This window comes from Artibeus jamaicensis, unplaced genomic scaffold, assembly GCF_021234435.1.
Source record: "Artibeus jamaicensis isolate MK-2021 breed Jamaican fruit bat unplaced genomic scaffold, CSHL_Jam_final scaffold_1283, whole genome shotgun sequence".
NCBI classification, from domain to species: Eukaryota; Metazoa; Chordata; class Mammalia; order Chiroptera; family Phyllostomidae; genus Artibeus; species Artibeus jamaicensis.
The window spans coordinates 11,798,288-11,824,358 of record NW_026522028.1 but is presented as its reverse complement, the minus strand read 5'-3'; the positions used below and the strand labels follow the sequence as shown (position 1 = coordinate 11,824,358).

The window sequence follows — 26,071 nt, the reverse complement described above, 5'->3', positions numbered from 1 at the left end:
TGATCCTTTTCCATTAAAAAGAAAATGTTATTTTTACAGAGGGAGGAGGAAGAGAGGGAGAGAAACACTAATGCGTGAGAGGAACACTGACTGGTTGCCTCTCACATGCCCCCCACGGGAGGTCTGGTCCACAGCTCAGGCACGTGCCCTGATGGGCAATCAAACTGGCAACTTTTCGGTCCCCAGGCCAGTGCTTAGTCCACTGAGCCATGCCAGCCAGGGCTTGATTTCTACTTGTCATTTGGTTTCTATTTTTTGTCCAATTTATTTAAAAGGTTTTCTCATTTTACAAGTCAATATGCCTATTCCCATTCCATGTCTTCCTTTCCTTTTACTCCACAGTTAATTTCCAATTCTGTGCTTTTGTTTTCATGTCCCTTTTAGAGGACAAATAATCAAGTATGATTAAATTTTTAAACTCCCATTTTCAATAGGTTCTGCTTGCTTATTAATACACCGAGGCCATCTCTTTCCCAGAGGATCTGGCAGCAGTCAACACACTAGATTACCAGCACTCTTCAGGAACCTGTGAACCTGGAGTAATGCAAGTCAAAGGTAGAATAAGAGCACTCCACATTTATACAAGAAAGGCAGAAGACCTGAAAGGAAAAAGAAAACGCCTTGTGTGATTATTTTAAAGAACTGCACACAGTTAATAACAATCATCCAAGTCCATGGGGCTGGGTCCAGGTCTGCAAAAAGACTGATGCAGAAAATGACATTCACTGAGAAAGTATGGTTAGCCCACTGACCTGCTCCCAACAGAAAACCTGCTAATCTCTGTGCCTTCACTCCTAGGGGCAAGTGAGCTGTGAAGCAATTTCAAGTTTATAGATGTATAAGTACTATTAAATATATGAGAAATTTCATACTTTTAAAGTTCAAGTATTCTTTAGTCAAAGTTGAAAAATGTACCACACTTCATCATTGCAAAAATTCACTGGTACAAAATACTTTGCAGCTGGTGAGAAGGCAATTAAAAGTTGATTTTTAAACTCATTACTATATATTGTTCTTCCATTACTTTGCAAATTCAGGATTTCAAACTGCAATTTCTTTTTCTAAATTGCCCACAGTACTGGAAGTTCCTGAAGCTAAGGCAACTATTCCAGAGGACGACAGGGGAACAGGTAGCAGATGTCAAGGGATCTCCATGTCTTGTTCTCTGCCCAGGTATGTCAGGGCATTGGCCTGGCTATGTCTGTAATAAAAAAGCAGCTCTTCAGCAATCTGATGGCTCTCCACACCAGCATCCCTATCCTGTAATCACCATCATGACATTTGCATAGCAGTTTGGACTGACTGATCTGCAAAACAAATTTTGTTACCCTTGCGGCTTACGTCCACCAGAAAATCAATAGAGAAGGCTGCACATGTATTTATCACACAGTCTCCCTCTTCTGTCAGCTTCATCTTGAGAAATTCTCTCTCCACAGAACTCTGAGGTGCATTCATGTTTCTGTGCAGAATCTTTGATGAAAATGCCACATCAGATGGTGCCAGCAATAAATGCTTCTTGGAGCCCGCTGGATGCTGCAGTTCTTGCAGGACACGTTCTTGCTGTCCCCAGTGGCCAGCAGCTCCACACATCAGAGACTCAGGTCGGGGTCACACTCTGGGACGGCCAGGTAGCATGGGCACTGCTTGGGGTTGCTCTGCACTTTCCAGCAGCAGCCAGGAAAGCGATTCTGACATTCTGAACTACACTGACAAAACTTCACAAAAATTCTGTGCTATCATGCTAAGGCATGAACTGTCACAAGGCTGCCATGGATGGTCACAGGGTTGGTACTTGTAAATGTGGTTAGAAGAGCGATCGTTTTTCAGCTGTCTTTCCACAGTGTGTAGCCCACAACCTGTGTTTCCTCTTCTTGCAGTGTTGACATCCTCGGTGGGAGCTGTAGCTATGATACTGGACTCTCTGACCCTAAAGTCATATACCTATCTACATGTTTTGGCCCCGATTAACTTGGCAATGGTGGTTGTAGTAGGTGCCGATGAGGACTAGGAACACGAAGGCCTCAGACCCTCCACTACACATTCTGGTGGTGGCAGGTGGGGGGGACATGCTTGCTGTTTGACTTCATCTTTATTGGCATCTGACACTGAGATTTCGCTTCAGAGGAACTGGAAGTTTCATCTTTTTTCTCTTCATTGTTCTCACCACCTGTCCTGTCCATGTCCTTTGACTCCAGCACATTGATGGTGGGGGGTGCTGGGCTTGCTACTGCTGTTTGGAAGCTGCCCCTGCTCCATGGCCTCCCGGGAGCTTGGGGGGGTTGACATCTTGATGCGATAGGCAGTGAGGGTGGCAGTGAACTCCTTTGCTCCCTCCAAATGCTGTTAGCACTGGTCCTTCAGGTTTGCTGTCCAGTCATTTCTGTATTCTGCTTGTGTTGCGCGTTGCATGAAAAAGGTTTAGCAAGCAATCGACACCTGAAACATCACCTACAGAAGAGCAAGTGAGATGAATGCAGGCTCTGATCCCTCCAAACACATTGAACAGATTTGTCAGCAGGAAACTTCCAAGCTGGGTGGCTTTCTTTATTATCTCAGTCCTCCACCAGATCTGTTCTCTCTTCAGGCTCAACTCTGTCATTGTCGTCATCATCATCCTTGTACTGACCAAAAGCATTCACCGAGTCCATAAAGATTTCAGCACTTATAAACCCACACTCTCTACCCCGCTTTCTCTACACCGCAGCCGCTCCCGCGCCACTCCCATGCACTGCCACAGCCACCGGGGCTCTGGTGTCAGACACTCCCAGACTGAGCACCCTGTGAGGAATTTGAAACTTTTCAAAAACAACTCAAGCTTATTAGAAATTCTAATCAAATTTCACATTTGAACTCCAAGTTAGACCTTTAAAAATATTTTATTGTCAAACACAGCACTGCGTATGTTTCTATTCTCAAACTGTGAAGGTTTGAGCAAAAGTTCTGGTTTGCCTTTAAATTTGTCAGGCTGTAGCGGAAGTCATTAGAAATAAACTTTTTGGAATTTTTGGCTAAGCTGTGGTAACACTGCACTTAATGGTTTGGTCGCTAGAAAGACATTTTGGATCAGTCAAGTGATAGATTAGTCAAAACATTACAATGCATAACTGGAGGAATTCTAGAGGGCATACAGCACCTACACTTTACATAGATGTATCCCTTGCCCAGTGAATTTCATTATCTAGTGGATTGTGTTTCACTGAACCAGAATATCGAATCGCACAAGCATGAATTATATTAAAAACAATACATTTCCTTATGGGTCATAGTCCAGTTTAATGGTATATAAATCAACACTAATGATAGAGAAAATACTTGGAAGATTATCAGTGTTTTGTAAAGACCAGTTCTGAGAGCTAATACGTTCTTAGTAAGGTATCCAAGATATTTTTGAATGCTTAATTTGTAATTCTTGAATTCTCTCAGTTTCAGTATGAGTCCAGGATACATGATTCCCATTTTAAAATGTAGCTTTTTAAGTCCAAAAATTTTGCTCCTTTAGTAAAAGACATTTTCCTAGGTGTTAGCTTTTCTGAAGCATTAATTTTAACTCTGATCCTGGGATTACTTTTCACTGGTAAGAGTAACATCTTTTTCTTTTTTTTCAGCAGACTACCAAAATTAGCTGTCTTATATATTTGTAAAACAATAAACTTTTATAAAATGCATATAATTTGTTAAATCCAAATATAGTCCCAGTGAAAGAGAATTAACATTCTTTTCTCAATGAAACATTAGCCTTGCTCTTTAAAAGTTACATAAATCTGCCCTGCCTGGTGTGGCTCAGTGGACTAAGTGCCAACCTGCAAGCCAAAAGGTCACCAGTTTGATTCCTGGTCAGGGCACATTCATGGGTTGTGGGCCAGGTTCCCAGTGGGGAACACGCGAGAGACAAACAAACAGTAATGTTTCTCTCCCTCTTTCTCCTTCCCTTCCCCTCTCTCTAAAAAATAAATTAAAACAATCTTCTTTTAAAAAGTTACATAAATCTAATTGTGGGGGGATATGGTGAATTACATTTAACAAATTAGGGAAGGAAATCACATGGGGGTTCTGAATATCATGAGCTAGATTATAAGGCAAATTATTTGGAAGAAAGCAGAATACAAGTCGATGAAAAATCAACTGTAAAATCCTAAACACAAGCTGAATAAATGTGTTGTCTTTACCTTTTCAGGATTTAGAATAGATTCTTTCCTTTTAAAAATCAAAAGACTTTATGATTGTGATTAATGCAATTTCTAAGAAGATCAGTGGAACCTTGACTCTTACCTTATGCATATTTATGATACTGAAAATGCCCTGGGTTCAAAACTATTAAAATGTCACTGTACTAAAAATCAATATATGGCTATTTTAATGAATAATTTAACAGTTTTGCTAAAAAGACGTTCTCTGTACAAAAAAAGTATATTCTGCATTTTGCCAAATATTCATTTACTTCATAAAAACTTTTTTATAAAACTGTCTTTTTAAAAACCAAGACCAAAGAGGGCCAAATTTAAACTCTATCTCCAAATCCATGAAATTCAGAATGACAAATGTTGAGGCTTACTTCTGTTAACAGAGGCAAAGACCATTGGAACTAGCAAAAATATATGCCACATACGTTTGCCTAAAAACTAAAACTGAAGTCTGGTTTTATTTTTGTAAGGTTTCATTGATTTTTAGAGAGAGGGGAAGGGAAGGAGAGAGAAAGGGAGAGAAACATCAATCTGTGGTTGCTTCTCACCCGCCCCACACCAAGGACCCGGCCTGTGACCCAGGCATAAGCCCTGACTGGGAATTGAACCAGCAACCCTTTGCTTCACAGGCCATCACTCAATCCAGAGCCACACCAGCCAGGGCTGAAGTCTGATTTTAAAACTGGGAATCCACTATAGATAAAATTAATCACAATAACTCTTGACTTCTAGGCAAGACGGGAGGCATAGGTAAACACACCTAACCTCCTCAACACAACCATAACAAAAATTATAGCTAGACTACGAAACACTTATCACCCAAAATTGTCAGAAAATCAAGCTGCATGGAAGTCCAACAACCAAGGACTTCAAGAAGCCACATTCAGCTCTGGCCACTGTGGCTCAGTGGATTGAGTGCTGGCCTGCAAACCAAAGGGTCACAGGTTTAATTCCTAGTCAGGGCGCATGCCTGGGTTGTGGGCCAGGTCCCCAGTTGGTGTGCAGGGGGCCAACCAATAAACGTTTTGCTCCCTCTCTTTCCCCATCTCTCTAAAAATGAAAAATTAATAGAGTCCTCAAAAAAATAAAGAAGCCACATTCATCCAGACAGGTAGGTGGGACAGAGATGCGGAGATGTGTGGAGAGGCATGGAGACACAGAATGCGCGGTGCCACGTCCATGTGTGGTCAATAAATATTGGGAGGAATAGCTCAGGAGCAAGGGATACCAGCTCCAGACAAGACCACCTAGCCCAGGGTTCCAGCACCAGGAAGGTAAGTCCCATAATTTCTAGCTATAAAAATCAGTGGGGGTTGGGACACCTGAAGAAACTGCAGATTCTCAGAAGATACCTCTTAAAGAACCCAAAACTGACTTAGAACTTATGCTGAACAACTCTGGGATTCAACACCAGGGAAATAGCTGGAAGGGCACAAGTGGCATACAGGGGGAAATTGAAGTTGACTGGCAACAGGGCAAGTGCCGGGAGAGAGCTTCCTCCTGGGTAAACCTCCAGAGGCCAGGCAGCAGCATTGGCCCTCTCTGCGCCCACCCTCCACCCTGAAGAGCCACAAAGCAGTGACGTGGGTTGCCCCACCCTGCCAATTACCCAAGGCTCTGCCCCCTACGACTTACAGGTGCACTTTTCTACAACAGGCCATACAAATAAGACAGGGAGTCAAAGCAGCTCTACCTAATACACAGAAACAAACACAGGGAGGCTGCCGAAATGAGGAGATGAAGAAATATGGCTCAAATGAAAGAACAGAAGAAAACTCCAAAAAAATAACTAAACAAAATGGAAATAACCAATTTATCATAGACAGAGTTCAAAACACTGGTGATCAGGATGCTCAAAGAACTCACTGGGTACTTCGACAGCATAAAAAAGATGCAGGCAGAAGTGAAGGTTACATTAAGTGAAATGAAAATCTCATTTGGGAACCAACAGTGGAGGGGATGAACCTGAAAATCAAATCAATGACTTGAAACATAAGGAAGAAAAAAACATTCAATCAGAAAAACATTCAATCAGAACAGCAAGATAAAAGAATGTTTTTAAAAAGTTCTGGCTGGTGTGGCTCACTAGACTGACCACCAACCTGCAAACCGAAAGGTCACTGATTCAATTCCCAGTCAAGGCACATGCCTGCATTGCAGGCAGGCCAGATCCCTGGTTGGGGGCATGTGGGAGGCAGCCAATTGATGTAGCTCTTAAACACTGATGTTTGTCTCCCTTACTTTCCTCTTCCCTTCCCCTCTCTACAAATAAATAAAAATTAGATTTTATAAATAAAATCTAAAAAAAACAAAACCCACAATAAACCAACCCAAGAGGGTAAGAAGCTTCAGGAACATCTTCAAACATACCAACATCTGAACCATAGGGGTGCAAGAAAGAGAAGACAAAGAGCAAGAAATAGAAAACATATTTCAAAAAATAATGAAAAAAAAAAACTTCCCTAATTTGGTGAAAGAAACAGACATAAGAGTCCAGGGAGCACAGAGTACCAAACAAGATTGACGCAGAGGCCCACACCAAGACACACCGTAATTAAAATGCCAAAGTTAAAGATAAACTTTGCAGGCTTGAAGGGACTGGCAAAAAGTATTCAAAGTGATAAAAAGCAGGGACCTACAACCTAGATTACTCACTCTATCCAGCAAAGCTATCATTTAGAATGGAAGGGCAGATGAAGTGTTTCCCAGACAAGGTGAAGCTAAAGGAGTTCATCATCACCAAGCCATTATTACATGAAATGTTAAAGGGACTTAATTTAAGAAAAAGGAGATGATCAAAACTATGAACATTAAAAATGTAACAAATTCACAACTTCGACAACTGAATCTAAAAAAAAACCTAACTGAGCAAGTAGAACAGGAACAGAAGCATAGATATGGGATCATTTGGAGGGTTATCAGTTGGGAGGGGAAAAGGGAAAAAGGGGAAAAGGTAAAGGGATTAAGAAGTACAAAATGGTAGGTACAACATAGGGGAATGTTAAGAACAGTATAAAAAATGGAGAAGCCAAAGAACTTATATGTGTGACCCATAAACATGAACTAAGAGGGGACTGCTGGAGGAAGTGGGGGTATCGGGCAGAGGGGGGCAAAGGGAAAAACTGGGACAACTGTAATAGCATGATTGATAAAATATAGTTTAAAAAAACCTCTTACAACCCAAAGCTTTAAAAAACTTAAAGCTAAAAGAAAAAGACATATATTGGTATTACATTTTCCTAAGTTTCACCAACCAGGATAAGGCCACAAATCAAAACTCCCTACACTGTTCCCCTTGTAGATTCTCATATTAAAAAAGGACAAGCCCAGAGAACAAGGGGACAGTGACCAGAGGGGAGAGGGAAGGGAATTTAAGGGGAAAAAAGGGGAGGGATTTGGAGGAACAAATAGGAAGGACAAAGGGACGAGAACTAAGGGGGGGTGGAAATGGGAGGGAGGTGGAAAGCGGGGGGGGGGGGGCCTGGGATGGGAGAAATAGACAAAAAACTGTACTTGAAAAATAACTAAATAAAATTAAAAAAAAAAAAAAAAAAAGGACCAGCCCAGATCTAAAGTGATTTTATTTCTGTGCCCTTTCTGGCCCTGAGCATATATAATGGATATTAAAATGGCCTTCCTTAAAACCTGCAGTGTGCTGAGCATACAAAAAATATATGGACCCTGTTTTCAAGCTCAAAATACAGGATTTGGGCAAAAGTAGGTTTACAGTTGTTTGTATGGAAATACAGTAATTTAATAATACAAGAATGAACTCTGTGTTTTGCATATACAACTATAAACCTACTTTTGATCCATCCTGTATTATGATGTAAAATAGTCCAAATTCTTACTTCCTAACCAAATTTTACATTTTAGTTTTGTTTCTAAGGTTTTATTACTAGAGACAAGGTCTCAAATCTAGCTAACTTAAAGTTTCTCAACATTTAGAAAGTCACAGATTCCTTTGATAAACATTAACTCTCACACACTAAGAATCTCTGCCTACCTTCAACTCATCTCACCAGCGTTACTAAAATAAAACGGAAAGACCTCTCTGTGTCCAGGGCCTTATTAAGTTCTCTAAAGAAATTAACTCAAGAAGGAAACCTTAACAACACTTTCATTCGGATGAGATTCTCACTACCTGGCCAATGGGCAATAACCCCCTCCCATGCTACATATGCAAACAATCCATCAGAAGGTACAACTGATGTTTTATACAATTTACGAAACTACCCGATGGTGTTAACTTGCAGCCAGTCATTACTGACCACCTTGAACTGATAACTGGAATATAAAAAGGTTCTACACCCCAGCACTTAAAAATCATTTACTGCTTTCAATTTTCTTTCATATTGTCCCATAAGAGGGGAAATTTATCTTCTATTTCACAAGTACTTCCATCTATTTGGAGGGTTTTTGTTTGTTTTAGTAGTAAAAAGCATTTGTATTTAATGTATAAAGACAAAACAAGATTTCCCTAGGGAAACAGAGCAATAAAAATAGTAGAAGGAAAAAAATCAAAACAGACAAATGATTTACATAGTTGGTGTAGGACTGATTATCGCTGAACAAAAATCATTAAGAAATGGGTTCTTCAAAGTTTCATTTATTTCTGCCTTATCCGTACATTCTGAGAATAAAGATAAAATCCCACAAAGTTGAGTTCTCTATTAATAAGTATGTTAATAATATTTCAGAGAGAAAAGAACATGTCAGGCTGCTGAGTATTATTTGAAGGCGCAAATCTGTTTGTTTTTCAAATGGTGTAAATGGTTCTGTTCTACAAATTTTATATTTTTATTACCAGGTTCGGTAACTAAAGCTTAAGAACTATTTAATATGAAGGGTGTCGACCAAAGCTTTACTTGTAGTTTCTAGAAAGAAGAAAAGATTTAAGAGATAAAGAGCCCCAGAGGTAGCCATGTGATTAGAAGCCAATTAAGTTAAGCAATTACTGAAACTGCTTGTTCTCCTTTGGGCAAGAAAGAATCACAAGTAAGACTCTGATATAAAGATGAAAAATGCTACATGCAAAAAGGCCAAGACTATTTTGGAGAAAGACCTTGTGCAGTTTGATCAATGTAGCTACAGGATTTATAATCTATTTCTCTAGAAATGCCAAAACAATGGTTTTAGACATAAACATCATTTTCATAGTTAAATTTAGTATGCACAGTGAAATGGGGAAAAACAGAACTGGGAGAAAAATCACAACTAGAACCAGTTGGTTTTTGGGAGCTATTTTATGTTTCCTTACCACATTTTAGAGGAATATGAAACTGTATTAATGCATATCATTCAGAACTATAAAACTCAACTCTAATTTCAGCATGTATTACCTAAATTAATTTTTTTAAATGAGAACTAGCCTCACACAGTTCCAATTTAATTACTTTGTGAAAAAAGAAAAGCTAAAGCAAACTTGCAATATTTCAGGCTAAATAATTATGCCTCCACTTTAAAAGTACATTTAAAAGGAAAGCATCCGCCCTAGCTGGGGTGGCTCAGTGGATTGAGCACCAACCTCCGAAGAGTCTACGGTTTGACTTCAGGTCAGGGGCACACGCCTGGGTTGCAGGCCAGGTACCCAGTTGGGGGCATGCGAGAGGCAACCAATCAATCTCTCGTTCACACACTGATGTTTCTCTCCCTCTCCCTCTCTGAATAAAATCTTTAAAATATATTAAAATGAAAGCACTCTATTACCTACCTGATTCTTCTTTCACCTGCAAAATGTGTATTTAAAAAAACCTAAATGCACAAGCTAGAACAAATTAGACTCTTTAAATATGAACTCTTCTTATTCATTCTCTTTTTGGCTCCTGACCAAGCCTGGGAATCTTATCTATAAGACATACGGCCTTAACTGAGTACCTTCTATTGTTTTCAAATGTACTAACCTTCTCAAAAACACTGGATGGGGTCATCAAACAAAACCTGATGTTCTGAATAATGGTATCGGTATGTCTCCAGCGTCTTCTATCATGCCGCAGCCAAGACTGCACAGCCTCGTACAGCTCTATCTCTGGAAACCTGCTCAGATGATCATTATCCAAATAAGACATGAGCTTCTCAAAACTCAGATAAGACAGGAAATCAGGCCTGGACATGAGTGGCACAAAGTTGTCTAGCAGAAAGGATTCCAGCTTCTCCCTGACTCCCTCGATGTTTACACCGAAATCATCTAAGAGTCTCATGATTTCGGCACAGTTTTCTAAGCAGATTTTTGCTAATAGGAAAGAGCAGCAGAACTTCACCACTTCTATAAGTTGAACATACATGGCAGCCTGAAGAATCTCATGAACAGTATTCATACTCAGTTCTATAGTTCCATAGTACATAAACTGAAGGACGTGGCTGAAACCGGTAGCAGTTAGACCTTTTAAATGAATTTTGTCCTGATCACGCTCCCTCATGTCTGCAGTAAACATAATTCTGAAGTAATCACTCTGGGTGGCCAAGAGTGCTTTATGGGCCTGGAACTGATGATCATCAATAACCAGAGTGACATCAAGAAGCAGTCCCTCCTCATACAGTGCTCTGAACCCAGCAGAGACACTGGTGTCATGGATGGAGGAACAGAATCCTTCCATGTCCCCTGCCATGAATCACCTGAAAAAGAAGTAATCGAAGAAAACTGCGTTAATCATTTCCATGCATTCCGAAGGCATTATCAACTTAGAATTTAAACAATTTTTTATAATTATCTCAATTCCACTGCCTAGATTGTAAACATACAAGCCCTTTGGGAAAAGATAACCTAAAGATTTGCAAGCTAATGTTTTTGGCTTCACTACCCATGAAAAAAAAGTTATTAAATACCTACCAAAAATGGTAAATCGTTAACAACTTACAAACATTGATTTTACACTATCCACCCAACATATTTAAACATTTCCCCAAATTAACAATATAAAGATAATTTCTCAAATACTAAATTATGAGAAAAGGAGACAGAAAAGAAATTAAACCAAAAAGTACACTGTTCACCTTGAAAGCTTCTAGAACCAAAGGAAAGAATCAGACAAATGTGCCGAGTTGTACACAGAAGGTTTTTCTTTCTCGCCTTATTTATAATAAAAAACTGGAAAGTGTTCAAAAGCCCAATAACAGATTATTAAATAAATATGGTACAGTCCTATAATGAATTGCTATAACAACCAAAAATGATAGCGGCAATCTACCTATTCTGACAAAAGATATTTATTAGGTATTGTCATGGAGGAGAAAAAGAGGCAACTGCAATATACTTGGTATATTTTCAAAAATTAATACACATGTATTTGTTTAGATGAGAAAAAGTGCAGAGGAATATATACCAAAATGATATTCCCAAGAACTGGGTGTTCAAGAAATATTGAGGTTTAACTTTTTTTTACTTACCTCATTAACCTTATCTTTATCAAGTGACCATTGCTTATATAATTAAAATATAAATACATAATTTTAAAGGACATTAAAGCACATTTTTGCATACCAGAGAAATGAAGCCAAGATAGTGAAATAATAGAGCTCTTAAGCAAAGCAAAATAAACTCATCCAGTCTACTAGGCTGTTTATGAAGTAATTTTCTCCTTCACACACAACCCCACCCCAGACCATCCATCCCCTCAACCCTCATCCTCACACAGCTCTGAGCCCCCTCCTCAATGAACTGTCCTCCCATCCCCCAGTTCCCTCCCAACCCTTTCCACTGTGGCTAGTGGAACACTGCTTCAGTGTAAATGAACTCCCCTAAAGGCTCATCCTAGTCACAGAAAGTTTTCTCTACAGTCTGATTTAAATAAGAATACTTTTCTACATTCTTCATTGAAAAAATGCTCTCCTATAGATTACAAACCTATCTTCTAAATCTTCTTGTATCTTTCTATTGTCCTTTTCTAAAACATGGTCTTTCACTCAGATAAAAATCCATCACCTATTCCTCATTGTCACTTATCATATACACATATCCTGATCAATCTCTCCCACATTTCCTGATGACTCTGGCACCTAGCTAAGAGTCATCTTCCACACCTCCTCACTGCTCATGTGAGATCACTCATCCAAAAGCCAAGAATCAAAATTCCCTGACCACTTCAAACCTTAAAATCTCCCCACTTCCTTTATTTTAAAAACTTATTCCCAAACCTATTAGACTTCACCATAATCCAGAAAAGGTCTACATCTGAAATTGTTAACTGTCAACTGCCCATTCTCTGGCTTAACTGTTTCCTCTTTTTTCACTTGGTCAATAATCTCCAAATTTTACCTCTGTCCTCTCTAGCTTAGACCTTCTGGTATGAGACCCAATTTCCCAAGCTCTTTCCTTTCCCTGGCTGGGTATTTGGACCACAAGCCCTCCAGCGAAGCAACTGGCACCACAGTCACTTGCTGTACACCTCCTGGAAGGAAACCATCACTGCAATCTCACCACTCTATCACCAATAACTTTACTTACTAAAAGAGCATCTCTGCACGCCAGGCACTGTGTTAGGTGTGGAGGTTTGTGCCTTTCAGGAATCATCTCTGCACCCTGCATTTGGCAGAGCCTTCAGCTGCCAAAAGTGAAAAGGCAGCTTCCACAGGCACACTAAAGGCACCACTTCTCCACTCTGGTGAGTAGGCTATTACTACATTCTATTGCTTTGTTCCATCAACATGTTGTCTATGACATTCTATACTTCTCGACACATTAACCCATGTATTCTGTAGTTATTCCAGTCAGATGTCATCTAAAAAATAAGTGTTAATAAATAAAAGCCTGGCCCTGACTGATGCAGCTTGGTGGGTTGGGCATCATCCCACAAACCTAAAAGTTGCTGGTTCGATTCCTGGTCAGGGCACATGCCTGGGTTGTAGACCAGGTCCCCAGTTGGGGATATGCAAGAGGCAACTGATTGATGTTTCTCTCTCACATAGATGTTTCTCTCCCTCTTTTTCTCCCTCCCTTCCCCTCTGAAAATTAAGTTCTTTTATAAATAAACAAATAAATGAATGGATGAATGTCTGAAAGGATTACAGTACCAAAATGTTAAAAATGGTTACCTTGGGATGGTAGAATATCAGACAGTTTTACTTCCCCCCACTTTCTGCTAATTTGTTTTTTAATCTATCTGCAATGGAAGTGTACTATAGTTTTGTAAAAGTTCTTTTTTTTTTTTTAACCTAAAGAACATCCTGAACTGCCAAATCCAATACTTACATCCTCATCCCTATTTCCCAGGATCCTTCTGCAGCACAGCATGACGCCATCTCTCAACTCAGCACTCTCTCAACTTCATTACACTGTTTTCCCGACTCTCTTCTTATCCTTGGGCTGCTTGTTTCTCAATCTCCTTCCTGAGCTCATTTTCCTTGAGCTACCCCTTATTCCTAGCTACTCCTTAAACACTGGTGTTCCCCAGGATTCTGTGCTTGCACCCTTTTCTCGTCTCATCTAAGCACTCTTTCTCCGTAAATGATCTCATCCAAACCCATGTTTTTCACTAATACCTCCTTTACCATTGCCATGACCATCTCTACCCTTACACCAGTACTCTGCAAATACCGAATCACCCGTTGGACACTTCTGGGTGTCCCAGGGGGATTTCAAAATATATCCAAACAGAATCATAATTCTATCCTCCCCCATCAGTTCTTTTGTATTTCCTATCTTATCAAGAGACATTCTAGGTGCCTCTTTCTGCCCATTTGTCCCTAACTTACCTTTAAGTCTTATTGACTGTACCACATAAGTTCACTTAACTAAGACAGTAAAGCACTCACAACATAAAATTAGTATCAAATTTTTAATCAGTGCTCCATTAATCCGAAAGCTATATGCTTTCATTCTGGAAAGGTACAGCACAAGAAAGCTGTCTATAATCTGGAAAACTGATATGAAATATTTTACACTGTACTCAAGGCTTGGCAGAACTACTTTATAACACTCATGATTAAAGGAAGCTATTGGTGTTTTTTTTTTTCCGGTACTGTTTTTAAAGGTAAAATTAATGAGCTTAGAATTTTCCAAGTGATATGAGGCATATGTGGAACAAAACAAACAGCATATAGTGTGGTGTCTGAATAATCACACATTCTGGTTAGTGGAGGACTGCCAATACCACACTTATCAATTTTCAAACTCATTAGAATGAAATAACAAACTGGATGAAAATTCTGATATTTCAATATCTTTCTCAGGATCATTATGGATACCAATGATCACTCTGATCCTTCAAGATGTATTGGTCACATTTACTGTAAAATTACTAACAAAAGGCTGCCCATCACTGTTTATCTCCTTGAGAGGAGACTGCTTTGTGTTTCATTAATCTGTTGTTTTGACAGTGCCTGAAATACCATATATTTTACTTCCTGTCAAAGTAGCCCTTTTTATTCACGTTGTCACTGTGCAGTAAAGTGTCAAACAGGTAATATTCATTTCTCTGAAAAGAAGTTCCATCTAAAAGAAATTTTAAAAAAGAGATACCATGCTTTCACAAACAACAAAAAAAGCAATCTAGGTTCCAGACACTTACTATGGTGGAAACATCAACGGGCAAAGCAGCAGGAAGAAAAGGAAGGAGGAGCAGGAGGAGGAGGAGGAGGATCCGGCACCCTGTGTGTCAAAAGATCCTTAATATATAAACATAGTACCCGCTCACCTCTGGGCACCCACAGCCCACTGAGGGGGGATTCGCTGCAGACAGGCTTCCACTCTGTGTTCCCGTTCCCAGTCACATATGGTCAGACCCAGTGGGAAATGGGAATCAAGATGAACGCTCTTTTGTCAAACATTTAGAAAAGAGGAGAGAAAGTAAGGGAAAAGAAAGGCATGCACTGTGTATAACTTGAACTGGAACATGTTGAAGAGCAGCTGTGGGCACCAACTTCTGCCTGCCACGTGATGTGTATCAGCGAAAAGTCAGTCACTCGCGCCGCTGCCTCTCCGCTGCCCGCCACCCCCGCGCGTGCGCACCCTAGAGTCTTCTCCCTCTGGGATTCCTCCAGGCCCGACTCACCGCTGGGAACGAAGGGGGCAAGGACACGGTGATCGAAGTTAGAGACGGTCGTCTCCCAGGCAAATCGCTCTGCACAAGACGGTGGACGATAAAGAAAAGGAAGGCACAGTCTTAGAATCAGCCATCTCTCCAAAGAGCCCTAGTTCCTTTTACTGGAGAATGGTGTTAGAAACCAAGACCTGGGTGGCATCACTTTCGCATCATTGTAAAACTGAAAAATCATATATCAAATCATAGTAAGTTGAAGGCCATCTATGTGTGTGTTTATGGGTGTGTGGTAAGAATGTCCATTAAAAAAATGGGTTGTTAGCTTTCTTGTTAATAATTTTTAAAAGAGTTAAAAAAAAAAAGACGGAAAAAGTCAGTCAACTTAGAAACAATAAAGCTAACCTGAGAGGATAGGGAGTGGCCCTTCATTTACCCAGTTCCCAGGCCGAGCTCTATTCCTGCCCTTGGGTTCTGAGAGAAATCCTTACATTCCTAGAAGAAATTCTCCCTTTTTACTACCTGAGGTAGGTTTCCCCTGTGTATAACCAAGGTCCCTAACTAACACAGAAATGGCTACACTTTAAGTTACTCAAACTTTCTTGGTCTTATCTCTGCATCTGTAAAATGAAAACACGATGATCTCTAAAAATTTATCATAAAATTCTTATTCCATTTTATATGATTTTACAGATGTATAATGTACTTACGGAGATATGCAGAATAAACTATAGCTACTTTTCAATCTTAGCAATGCATTTGTGAAGTTTATGTGATCCAAATTGACTTCTAAAACTAATTTGTGATAGCTGGGACACGCACATTAACTTTTCTACATGAAAAAGCTTGGTGCATCTATCACCAAAACTAACAGATTTAGAGCAGCGACAGTATTTTAAACTTTTATGGGAAGCATGTGTTCAAGTAGAAAGTGATAAAAATACTCAGTGATTAACTGATCAACATGATATAAGTCCTTAAATGGAAGTAGTGAGAGTTAAGAGTACAGGTCTAGAGTCACATACCTGGGTTTGAATCCTGGTCCTACTTCTTAACTTTGTGACCTTGGGGCAAGCTACTTTGCCTCTCTGTGTTCTACTGCCCTCATCTGTGAAAAGGGAATATTAATATTAATAGAACCTAACTCATAGGTGACTCTGAGGATTAAATGAGTTAATACAAGACTTACGACAGTATAGGGCCCTTAAGTACACCATAACATTAGGGCTTACTTTTCAACCCCTTCATGGTGCTACTGGAACCAATATAATAAACCTGACCCTTTAACAGTTCAGTAAACTCTAGAATAACCCTTCTCCCTAGCAACAGCACTACGAACCCCAGCCCACCTTCTCAGAAAAATCTCTCAGGACCCAGATCAACTCTAACTAGATTAAAGAAGATACTAAGGTCCACAGGTGATTTTTTTCTTCAAGGTCATACAACTAGTTAGAAAGAATTAAGACTAGAATTTGATTTTCAAAAAAAAAAAAAACAAACCCAAAACCAAAAAAAAAACCTAATACAGCGGTTAGACAGAGCAAAACCTTTGAAATCAGAGAGCTTACCAGTACTTACCACCTATGTAACATGGAGAAATTTAGTTACCTTCCTGACCTCAGTTTTCATCCATATCTTAGGAATAATACTCATCATCTTGAGTAGGGGTGGTAATTAAATGAATTAACATTAAGTTAAATGTCTATCTCAGAGCAAGGTAACCCACCAGAGGTCAACCAATGCTGGCTTCCCTTGTCCAACTCTTGCCCAATGCTGCCTATCACGCACAAGACCACGGGAATGTCATTCCTCCAACTCCCCTCCACAGATCCCACCCCTCCCTAGGGTTTATCACAATGCAATTGTGTAAGAGATTAGATGTACTGGCAGTCAAAACACAACCTTATTTTGCAGTGAAATTGTTTTCCACTGTTTCCTGCCACACCAAGTATAGTTTTCTAGCTTTTCTGGGTTCCTCAGGTTTTGTTGCCCTAACCAGAGTAGCTACTCTTCTCTATATCTTATATCTGTGCTGTTCAACATGGAAGCCAATGTGGCTAGTCCAAATTGAAATGTGCTGTAAGTATAAAATGGACAACAGATTTTGAAGGCTTAGTCCAAAAAAAAAAAAAAAGAATGTGAAGTATCTCATTATACAAATGTTTATACTGAAAACATGTTGGAATAATATGTTGGATGTACAGGGTTAAATAAAATATATTAAAATGAATCTCACTTATTCTTTACTTTTTTTAAACTGTGGCTATGAGAAAATTTTGTATCACATGTGTGGCTTGCATCGTATTCTGTTGGAGAGCGCAGATCTAGAACATCAAGGTTTAAGACATCAAACAACCAAACTTAAAAATGAACATATGGAACAAAACCAACTTGTTCACAATACACACCCTGGAAGCTACAAAGAAAAAAAGTAGAGCTTAAGTTAAAATAACACAAAAACACACAAAAAAGACATAAAAATAGCTAGAAAAAGGAAACTAAGAATGCAAAAAGAAAAAATACAAAACCTTATGCATAAGAATTCTCTAAATAAAGAGCTATTGCAATCTGAAAAATAGTTATAAAAATTGTAAAATGAAACAAAACTCAAATAAGAACTCTATAAATCAGTGAGGGCTGGGATAGGAATCCATTAAGGGACCTTGATAAAAAAAAAATTTACTAACATATAAAATGTTCAATGTACAAGAAATCCCATATCCTCACTTTTCTAAATAGATCATCGGATTAAGGGAAATCACAGTTTATAAACCTATATGTGTATGTATTCTATACTTGGCCTTCAGAATTTGAAATGATAGGTTTTCAAAAAGGGAAACCAAATCAAATTAAACTAAATGACAAGGCATACTTATACTACTAGGAAAAAAATACTGCAGAGTTTGTCTTATAAACTTGGAACTGACTAAAGAAAAAAGAAAATCTCAAACATTCTATGAATAAAAACAGTTAGTACAGTGATTCTTAAAGTGTGGTCCAGGGACAACTGAGGTCCTAACCCCCTAAAAGGACTTTGCAAGATTAAAACTATTTTCATAATAATTTTAAAAGTTATTTGTCCTTTTCACTTATTTCGTTTCCAGTGATACCATAACAGACTGAATGCAGAAGTGATAAGAAGCCCACTGTTGGCCCTGGCTGGTGTAGCTCGGTGGATTGAGCACAGGCCTGTGAACCAAACCACCAGGGTTCGATTCCCAGTCAGGGCACATGCCTGGGTTGCAGGCCAGGCCCCCAGTTATGGGCTGTGCAAGAGGCAACCACACATTGATGTTTCTCTCCCTCTCTTTCTCCCCTTTCCCCACTCTCTAAAAGTAAATAAAATCTTAAAGAAAAAATCCATGCTTCCTGTTTAAAATAAGAAAAAGAAAAGAAAATGAAAAAGCCCACTGTCTTTTATTAAGGCAAACATTAAAGAGATTTGCAAAAATGTAAAACAATGCCACTCTTCTCACCAAGTTTTTCATTCTTTTGGAGAATAGTTATTTTCTCATAAGAAATGTTATTTAGATTAACAAGTAGGGTTTTAAAAAATGAATTTCAAATTAGTTTTTTTTTAATTTCCCAGTTTAAATTTCTATTAATGGCCAATATAGATACGTACAACCCACAAACATAAAAGCTCAGGATCCCAATCATTTTTAAGAATATAGCAAGGTCCTGAGACCAAAAGATTTGATTACCACTGACAGTTACAATAAGGGATAAATGGAATAAACGACAACACACACACTTACAACCAAAGCACCTCTGCCCTGGAAGACTATTACTGCTATTTATATCCCAGAAATTTCTAACAGTTCAAACTCTCTAGTGACCAGCAAAGAAAAAGTCTGGTGGGGGTAACACTGGACAGGAAATTAAATGCTTCCTTTTCAGTTAGAAGGCTGCCATTCTGGTGTGAAGGCAAATTCTAGACAATTAAGTAGAACTGTCCAGATCCAATATTTCATAATTAACTAACCTCCATGTTTATGCCACAAGCAATAATTTAATGCTGTCACAGTCTCCTCCCTCCAAGTTGCTTGAAAATTCATAAAAACCCTAAGTTATCCAGTATAGAAGGTAAATTCACAGAGGCTGATATGTTTATCTTCGATGAAAAATTTAAATTGTTTCATACCATTTTCATTCTCCAACGATGCTAGCCTACCCAAGATGATGCCTATGCAGAAAATGCCATACTTGTACAGTAAAAAAAAAGAATGCAAGGCTTACTACAGATAAAAATAGAATTAATTTCTGAGTCATAACATTTCTTACAATTTCTGTAACCTATGAAGTAAAAATTTTAAACTCAACCAACCTCTCCATTAAAAAGTAAAGAAAAATCTGAAAATAGACTATTTGCTCTGTTAGCAGTCATTTTACTGTCGGATATACTTACTCAAATTGAGAAATATGTTTAATATAGGAGGAAAGGCTGTGGAAGTTAACTTTCAATTTGTTTAATACCAAAAATTCTTCCTTGTCCATCAAAATGTTTCCTTAACTCAGGACCAAATTGTAAATGACCATCTAACTAAGCTTTTAGGAAGGCTCTGGGGTCCTTCAGCCTCCAGGTTGGCACCTATTATCCAAATTACTTCACTTTTCAGGTATGTTTAGCATTTAGTCATCCTAGAATACATGAAACCTTGTAAGAAAAAAAAAAAACCACTCCTGCTTCAACACTATTTTTTTCATCAGAAGATTTTAATTTAATGCTCCTCTGCTCATTCCTCACTACAAGTAGAAGTAATCCAAGGGTGATGTCATGGAAAACAGCTTCCCTAGCCTTTAGAGACTGGATCCAGTGAGAATTCTAGGAAAAACCTCTACTGGGGAATAAAACCCCAAATCTTCTAAGTTACATCCTAACTTGAAATCACCAATATCATCGTGTTAACACTTTTGTTCTTCACGAGAGTTACATGGAAGGTCTTGATGTTATGATACAAATTTCCAGAAAATCTTTAAATGACATAAAATCACTAACTAAATATAATCAATTATCTCATCAGAGATAACATATAAATTTTCTATCTGTTCTTACTTGCTTCAATACTTTAGCCAGATGAGTTTTAAAGGTCTCGTGTTAAAAAGAGAAAATCTGAGGAACCAGCTTTCCTAGTTTCTTTATTTGGAAGTTAAAACTTCCAATTCTGAAAAGGTTTTCCACTTTTGGACCTGCAGCAGCACAATATATACCATGGCAAAGACAAACTATGAGGACACGTCTAGCGATTCCTAAAACATCAATAATAGTTATCTCCCATTGCTCCCCCTTGTTCACTCTGCTCCAGATATACTGGCCATTTTGCTGTTTCTTGAAAACCTGCCACACACCCACCTTAAGGCTCTGCCTTTGCCATTCCCTCTGCCTGGATCACTCCATCCCCAGATATACATGGCTCCCTTCAGGTCTTTCCTCCAGTGTCATTCAGCGAAACCTTCCTCAAACCCCCTCTTTAAAGTAAAAAACCTCCCACACACCCCATCAACCAGAAAACCCGCACTTTTTCTGCTTAATTTTTCCTCTTAGCATGTTAAATGAAGATAAGGCTTATTTTCCTTACTTTTTTTGTTGCTTGGTGTTCCCTTTAAAAAAATTTTTTGTTTTGTTTCATTGACTGTTGTATCCCCAGAACTTAGGAAAAAACAGCACTTGGCACATAATGAGTGCTTAATAAATATTTGTGGGATGAATACATAAAGTTAATCCTCATGACCTTCCATGTTCTATAACTATCCCTGATTTAAAAATGAGAAAAATCAAAGCTCAGAGGTTAAGTTGCCCAAGGATATAATTCTTAATAAGTGGTAGACTTGGGGTCTGCCTGGTTTTAGAACCTTCGTGCTTACCCAACTATCCTACAATGCTTCCCCAATGACTGCCTTCCATTTTTCTTCAATTAAAAAAAAAAAATCCCTGTCGCAATGTACAGCGTTTTAATTCAGAGGAGATGTGTGCTAATAAATTAAGTCAACCCCTCATAAACTAAAGATTCATTTTCCTCACAGTTAATGTTATTCACTCTCAAAACATTTACAATGAGAAATGACAACCTAGTCAACAGGCTACATAATTTTGGGGGCCCAACGCAAAATGAAAATACAGGGCCTCTTGCTCAAAGTAGGCAGAAAGTCGTTAAAGATACTAAGACATAAAGCTTTCTGCTTTCTTCTAAGGTCTCTCTAGACTTGTCATGGAGTTTTTTGCTGTTTAATTTGTCCTAAGAAAAAAATTTAAATTTCGATATGATCATGAATTTTACCATTCACCTTTATATTATAAAATGACACTTTTACGCAGATTATTAAACTAAGTTCGGGGCCCATCTGAACACCCATGAAGCCAAGCTAGCTCCAGACCCAAGATTTTAGCTCCAGATAACCCAAATCAAGGCACAGAGGGCAAACCTTAAAATTCCAGATAAAGCAGCAATTTCCCAAATTTTACCTTCAGGACAAGCGATAAGCCCATTGTATAAAAACCTAGGATTTTAAAGTATGCTCTCCCTTTAGCAAATTTAATCCCGCCCGCCTTTTTATTATTCTCCCTTTTTACAAAACACAAAAGCATACTCTGAAAAGACAACTGGTACTGGATTATAAATTGACTAAAACATCTCAGAGAAAAAAAAATCTCAGAAAACCATGTTAGCTAAAATAATATACAAAAAAAGCTTCTTTCACTTTTTGTGGACCATTTTTAAAGCCAAACCATACTTGAATTTTTGATGTGTGGAGTAAGGATGATCCCATACTGCTCTGTTACACATTTCTATTACAAATTCTGCAAATAAGTCTAATTTTCAAATCACAAATATTTACTATCCTATTATTCCAAGTTAATCAGCAATAAAGAGTGCAAATTAACATCCTTTGCCACTGAAAACCTGTTTCTGGGCACCTCAATGTTGTGATTAAAAAAAAAAGAGAATTAAATTACATAAACATTATTACATTTGTCAAAAAGTTGAATTTTCTATACATTTCTAGATGCACTAAGAATTACAGAAATCTGTATGCATTCAGAAGCTTATGAAAACAATTTTCACATTGGTAGAGATATTCAGGCATCCTAGTCCCTAGATATAAAAAAATAGGCATTAATATTAGGGTATTTATGTTAAAAGCATTTTCAGAATTACAATTTAATCAGGTTAACAACAGAAAATATCCATTCAGAAAATAGTAAGACTGAAGAAATGGAAGGTGTTAAATACTGCCAGTAAGGAAAAGCAAATAAATGGCCTAGAAAAATGAAAAGCAAAGCACCACAATAACGTTAAATTTGAATTAAAGAATACCGTTATTTAAATAAGCAGTTAGCATTTCGTAGGAAGGCCAAGCAACGTGACTATTATATCTAGTCAATTCACAGCACTGCTTCGACATTCCGTACTTATTGCTTATACTCATAATATAGATATAAAGAGGCAGCAACAGTTAGCCACTACATTAACCACTCTGGCAAAGGTTACTCAAAAAAACTGCCTTGCATTTTTATTTTTACACTTTACAGCTAAACACTATTCCCATATATATGGCCTCATATAGTCCTCACTACCCTGTGATGTGACTAGATTTCATAGATAAGAAACCAAGACTCAGTAAGCGATTTTCTCAGAGTCACCCAGCCGAACCCAGACCTTCTGATTCCACGTTTTATGCCTCGCATTTCGTATAGTTCTATTTCAGGCATAAATTGGATTTTTAAAGGGAAAGAAAGGGTTAGGAAGAAAATAATCATGGTACCTGCAGCTGTGTGCTGCAAAAAATGGCTGAATTATGCTTCTTCCTTTTTTTTCCTCTCTGAAAAAAATTAAAATTCAAACAATTTAAGTAGTCAAAGACAAATTAGGTCCCGGCGTCTACCAAACGTTTGACTGGGGTCTGTGCAGAAAGGGCTACCGAATCGGAGTCGAGCGCGGGGCCGCGGCCGAAGCCCGGGCTCCCGCAGGCCGGAGGGCCAGGGGCGGCTACGTACCTCGGGGGTCCGTCCAACCTCTAGTAGACGGCAGTTCGCATCAGGAAGAAGTGGGCCGGCGGCCGGACGGTGGGCGGTCGGTTGCCGGACGGCACTGGGCAGGGTCCTCGAACGTCTAGAAGGGTCCGGTCCCGGGCCGGACCCGGGCGCTCCGGCGGGGGGCGAGTCTGCGCGCCTGCTGCCCCCTCGGAACCAGTCCTGGGAAAGAAGACAGCCCTGAGTCGCAAGTCGAGACTGTCGGCTCGGGGAGAGGCGGTACGGCGTCGGGGCCGGGCTCGGCCTTGCCAACGCCTGGGGCACACGGCACCTGGCGGGGCTCAGCAGGAGGACCGACTCCGGACCGCGGGCGGGGAAAGGGGTTGAGGGGCCACGGGTAGCGGCAGAAGCGCTGACGGTGGCGGCGTCGACGACGGCGTCTCCGGGCTTCTGCCCCAAGCGCGCCGAGCCTCAGGATCACCCACGCCGGGGGTGGAGGAAGGCGGGCAAGGGGCGGGCAAGGGGCGGGGCATGTGGGGCCACGAGCCAGGGGCCGCTCCGGGCCGCGCGCCCCCTGCGGGCGGTGAGAGCCGCCCGGGGCCCGCCCAGGGAGGCGGGGCCCGCAGGCAGGGGGCTCTGTGCGCCGTTGTCCCAACGCGGAAGCCTGCCACGTGGGTAGGGAGGTCGAAGGGTGGGAAGCGGAGAGATGGCCAGGAGGCCCAGGAGGCGCCCTCAGTCCCCACTGGTGCCTCAAGGGGGCCCGCTGGCGGGCGGCGGCCCGGAGGGTGTTTACCTTCCCCCTGGTTGAGCGCCAATGCCGCCATCTTTCAGCCAGTGCGCGTCACTTCCGGCACCGCGGGAGCGGGTGTGGGAGCAGGGTGGGGGCAGGGCTGTCCCACGCCCGTGGGGCCCCACGTTCCGGCTGGCCATGGCAAGCGGGCCCCACTAAGGGGATCGGGTGGCCCCACACTGTGGCCGCGATCCCTGCCGGAGGAGGCCTCCCTCGCCGTCGGGGCTGGGAACGCTTGGCTGAACCAGTCGCCGCGCAGCGGTCCCTCTTCCCCTGCACGAGCGGTGGGCTCGAGCCACTGCCGTGCGCCCACTCTCGACAAGTTGTGTGTTAGGAAGCCCGGAAAATGTCTTTGCCTCTTGCAGTCAGTGGGGGTGGGGAGATCGGGAACGACTTGGAGGAAGCTTTACCATATCTACCTGTGCTATAAAAGTGACTACATCTGCACCAAATGACATCATTTTTTTGTAGGGCAACTTGCAGGGGATAATTGCGTCATAGTTCCACTTGGCTTATTCCCAAACAATTACACGTTTCAGAAGTACATTTCCCAGAGGTGGGAAAATTCATAGAAAACGGCATGTCTGCACCAAACGGAGAAATGCCCGATCTTAAAACGCTGTTCTGTTTCTATTTGCGTCAAAATAAGATAGCAAGAAGAAACAGAGGGCAGCGATGGCGGGAGGGGGGGCGGTTAACAAATCGGTTATAGAATTCCAGCTTAATGCGTTTTAAATAGCGACTTTTCTTGATTTAGAATGTAAAACTACAACATAGGACTGTTCTGTAAATTTATTGTTGTGAAATCTCCTTTTGGAAAAAGTGTAGATGACAAATACACAGTTGGAGGCCAGTGGTTCTACAACTAACCTTAAATTATCCATTGCCCATTTCTGATCCTAAACTGAAGAATTTCTCTTTCCCCCACCCCCCCCGCCGCCATTTTCTCTCCGCACTAATATCCCGATGCACTTTCAGGGAGATATATATGTTGCTAAAAGCGATCATTATCTGTGTAGCAAACTTAAACACGTCCTGTTCCGGAGAGGCCAACACAGCACCCGGTGTACTCTTTTGCTGAAATAGACAGACTACTTCGTTGGGGGGAAAGAGAGAGAAAAACCCCTTAATCTTTTGGAAATAGGGATATAAGCTTCCCTTTTCCCATTTAAACTATAAAACAAGCTTTAAAAAAACTATAAGCCATAAGATAAACTTTAAAATGGCATACATTCAACTTTGAACATTTGTTTTCATACATTATTCCTGAACATCTAAAAGCGCTGAATTTTTATGTTTGTACATTAGCTGACAGACATACATCTTGAGCTGTACATTACATAGTGAGGCACTAAACTGTCTAGAAAGACTTCTTGATTCAGTCAGGAACTGAAATGTGTCTGTTTGGGGCAGCAGAGGTATACCTACAGTGATGTCATGAGCCTTACGTTACATGGTCTCCTGTAATATTTCATTATGTCCAAATGTACGTTTTAAATATACTTTATTGTTTCTGAAACTGAGCTGCATCTTTCCACCAACTTGTATTATATATTTACTATATAGAGCCCACTTCTGAAACACAAGTGATCTTTAATCAATGATGTCTCTCATTTAAAAAGAGAGGAGGTGTTTTATAGAAGGGTCTGGTACAATAAGAAGCATTCTGCTTCTTCAACACCGAGAAAGTAAAAGCAAGTCATTTAAACAAACGAACTCCTCCAGGCAATTCCTGTCTTCAATTACTTTTCCCACCAATTACTAAAATAATGGGAGCTCCTAAATACCTTGAGGACATTTTTTTTTTCCACACTGCTACAGCCCCATGGGGTAGATAGAAGCTGTCTTTTTCTAGCCCTCTAGGTTAAGTACACAGGCCTCAAATCGGATATGTAGCAGTCCCAGATGTCGGGAGGCAGGTTAGAGACTTGGGACTGGGAATGGTAGTGGAGTTGGAAGGAAGTTCCTACCCAGGGGTTCTGAGGATTTAGGATACTGTATGCCCTCCCCCACACTTAAAAAAAAAAAAAGTAGCTGAGGCTTTTCAGAAATCCGGCTGTGGTAATTATTTTGCTAATCACTTTTCATGTAACTAAGCCCCCATCCCAATCTCTGGGAATCTAAGAGTTCTATCTTCAGCCAACTTTAATAAAGC

At 40.1% G+C, this 26,071-nt stretch overlaps 2 protein-coding genes and 1 pseudogene across 6 annotated transcripts in view; 1 reads left to right on the top strand and 2 right to left on the bottom strand.

Moving 5' to 3' along the window:
* The window catches only part of CUNHXorf58 (chromosome unknown CXorf58 homolog), a 66,617-nt gene extending 66,113 nt beyond the window's left edge, over positions 1-504 (top strand). Inside the window, 1 exon segment of the mRNA XM_053655795.1 lies at positions 435-504. Within this exon segment, the coding sequence (XP_053511770.1) occupies positions 435-452 (18 nt within the window). The 3' untranslated portion in view covers positions 453-504.
* KLHL15 (kelch like family member 15) overlaps positions 1-23,971 on the bottom strand; it is a 36,505-nt gene extending 12,534 nt beyond the window's left edge. Inside the window, exons 1-7 of one of the 5 annotated variants that reach the window (XM_053655792.1) lie at positions 23,458-23,608; positions 23,151-23,348; positions 22,919-22,975; positions 16,180-16,262; positions 15,170-15,238; positions 14,813-14,931; positions 10,085-10,796 (exon numbers count right to left, since the gene is read on the bottom strand). In XM_053655792.1, coding sequence (XP_053511767.1) covers positions 10,085-10,789 — 705 coding nt within the window. In that variant the 5' untranslated portion in view covers positions 10,790-10,796; positions 14,813-14,931; positions 15,170-15,238; ... (2 more) ...; positions 23,151-23,348; positions 23,458-23,608. Of the gene's footprint in view, positions 1-10,084; positions 10,797-14,686; positions 14,767-14,812; positions 14,932-15,169; positions 15,239-16,179; positions 16,263-22,918; positions 22,976-23,150; positions 23,349-23,457; positions 23,609-23,919 lie in introns of those variants that run through there. The other 4 variants (XM_053655794.1, XM_053655793.1, XM_037142944.2 and 1 more) reach the window with 4 other exon arrangements.
* On the bottom strand, positions 1,141-4,278 carry LOC119047509 (histone-lysine N-methyltransferase EZH2-like; annotated as a pseudogene).
* Positions 23,972-26,071: the final 2,100 nt, after the last annotated feature.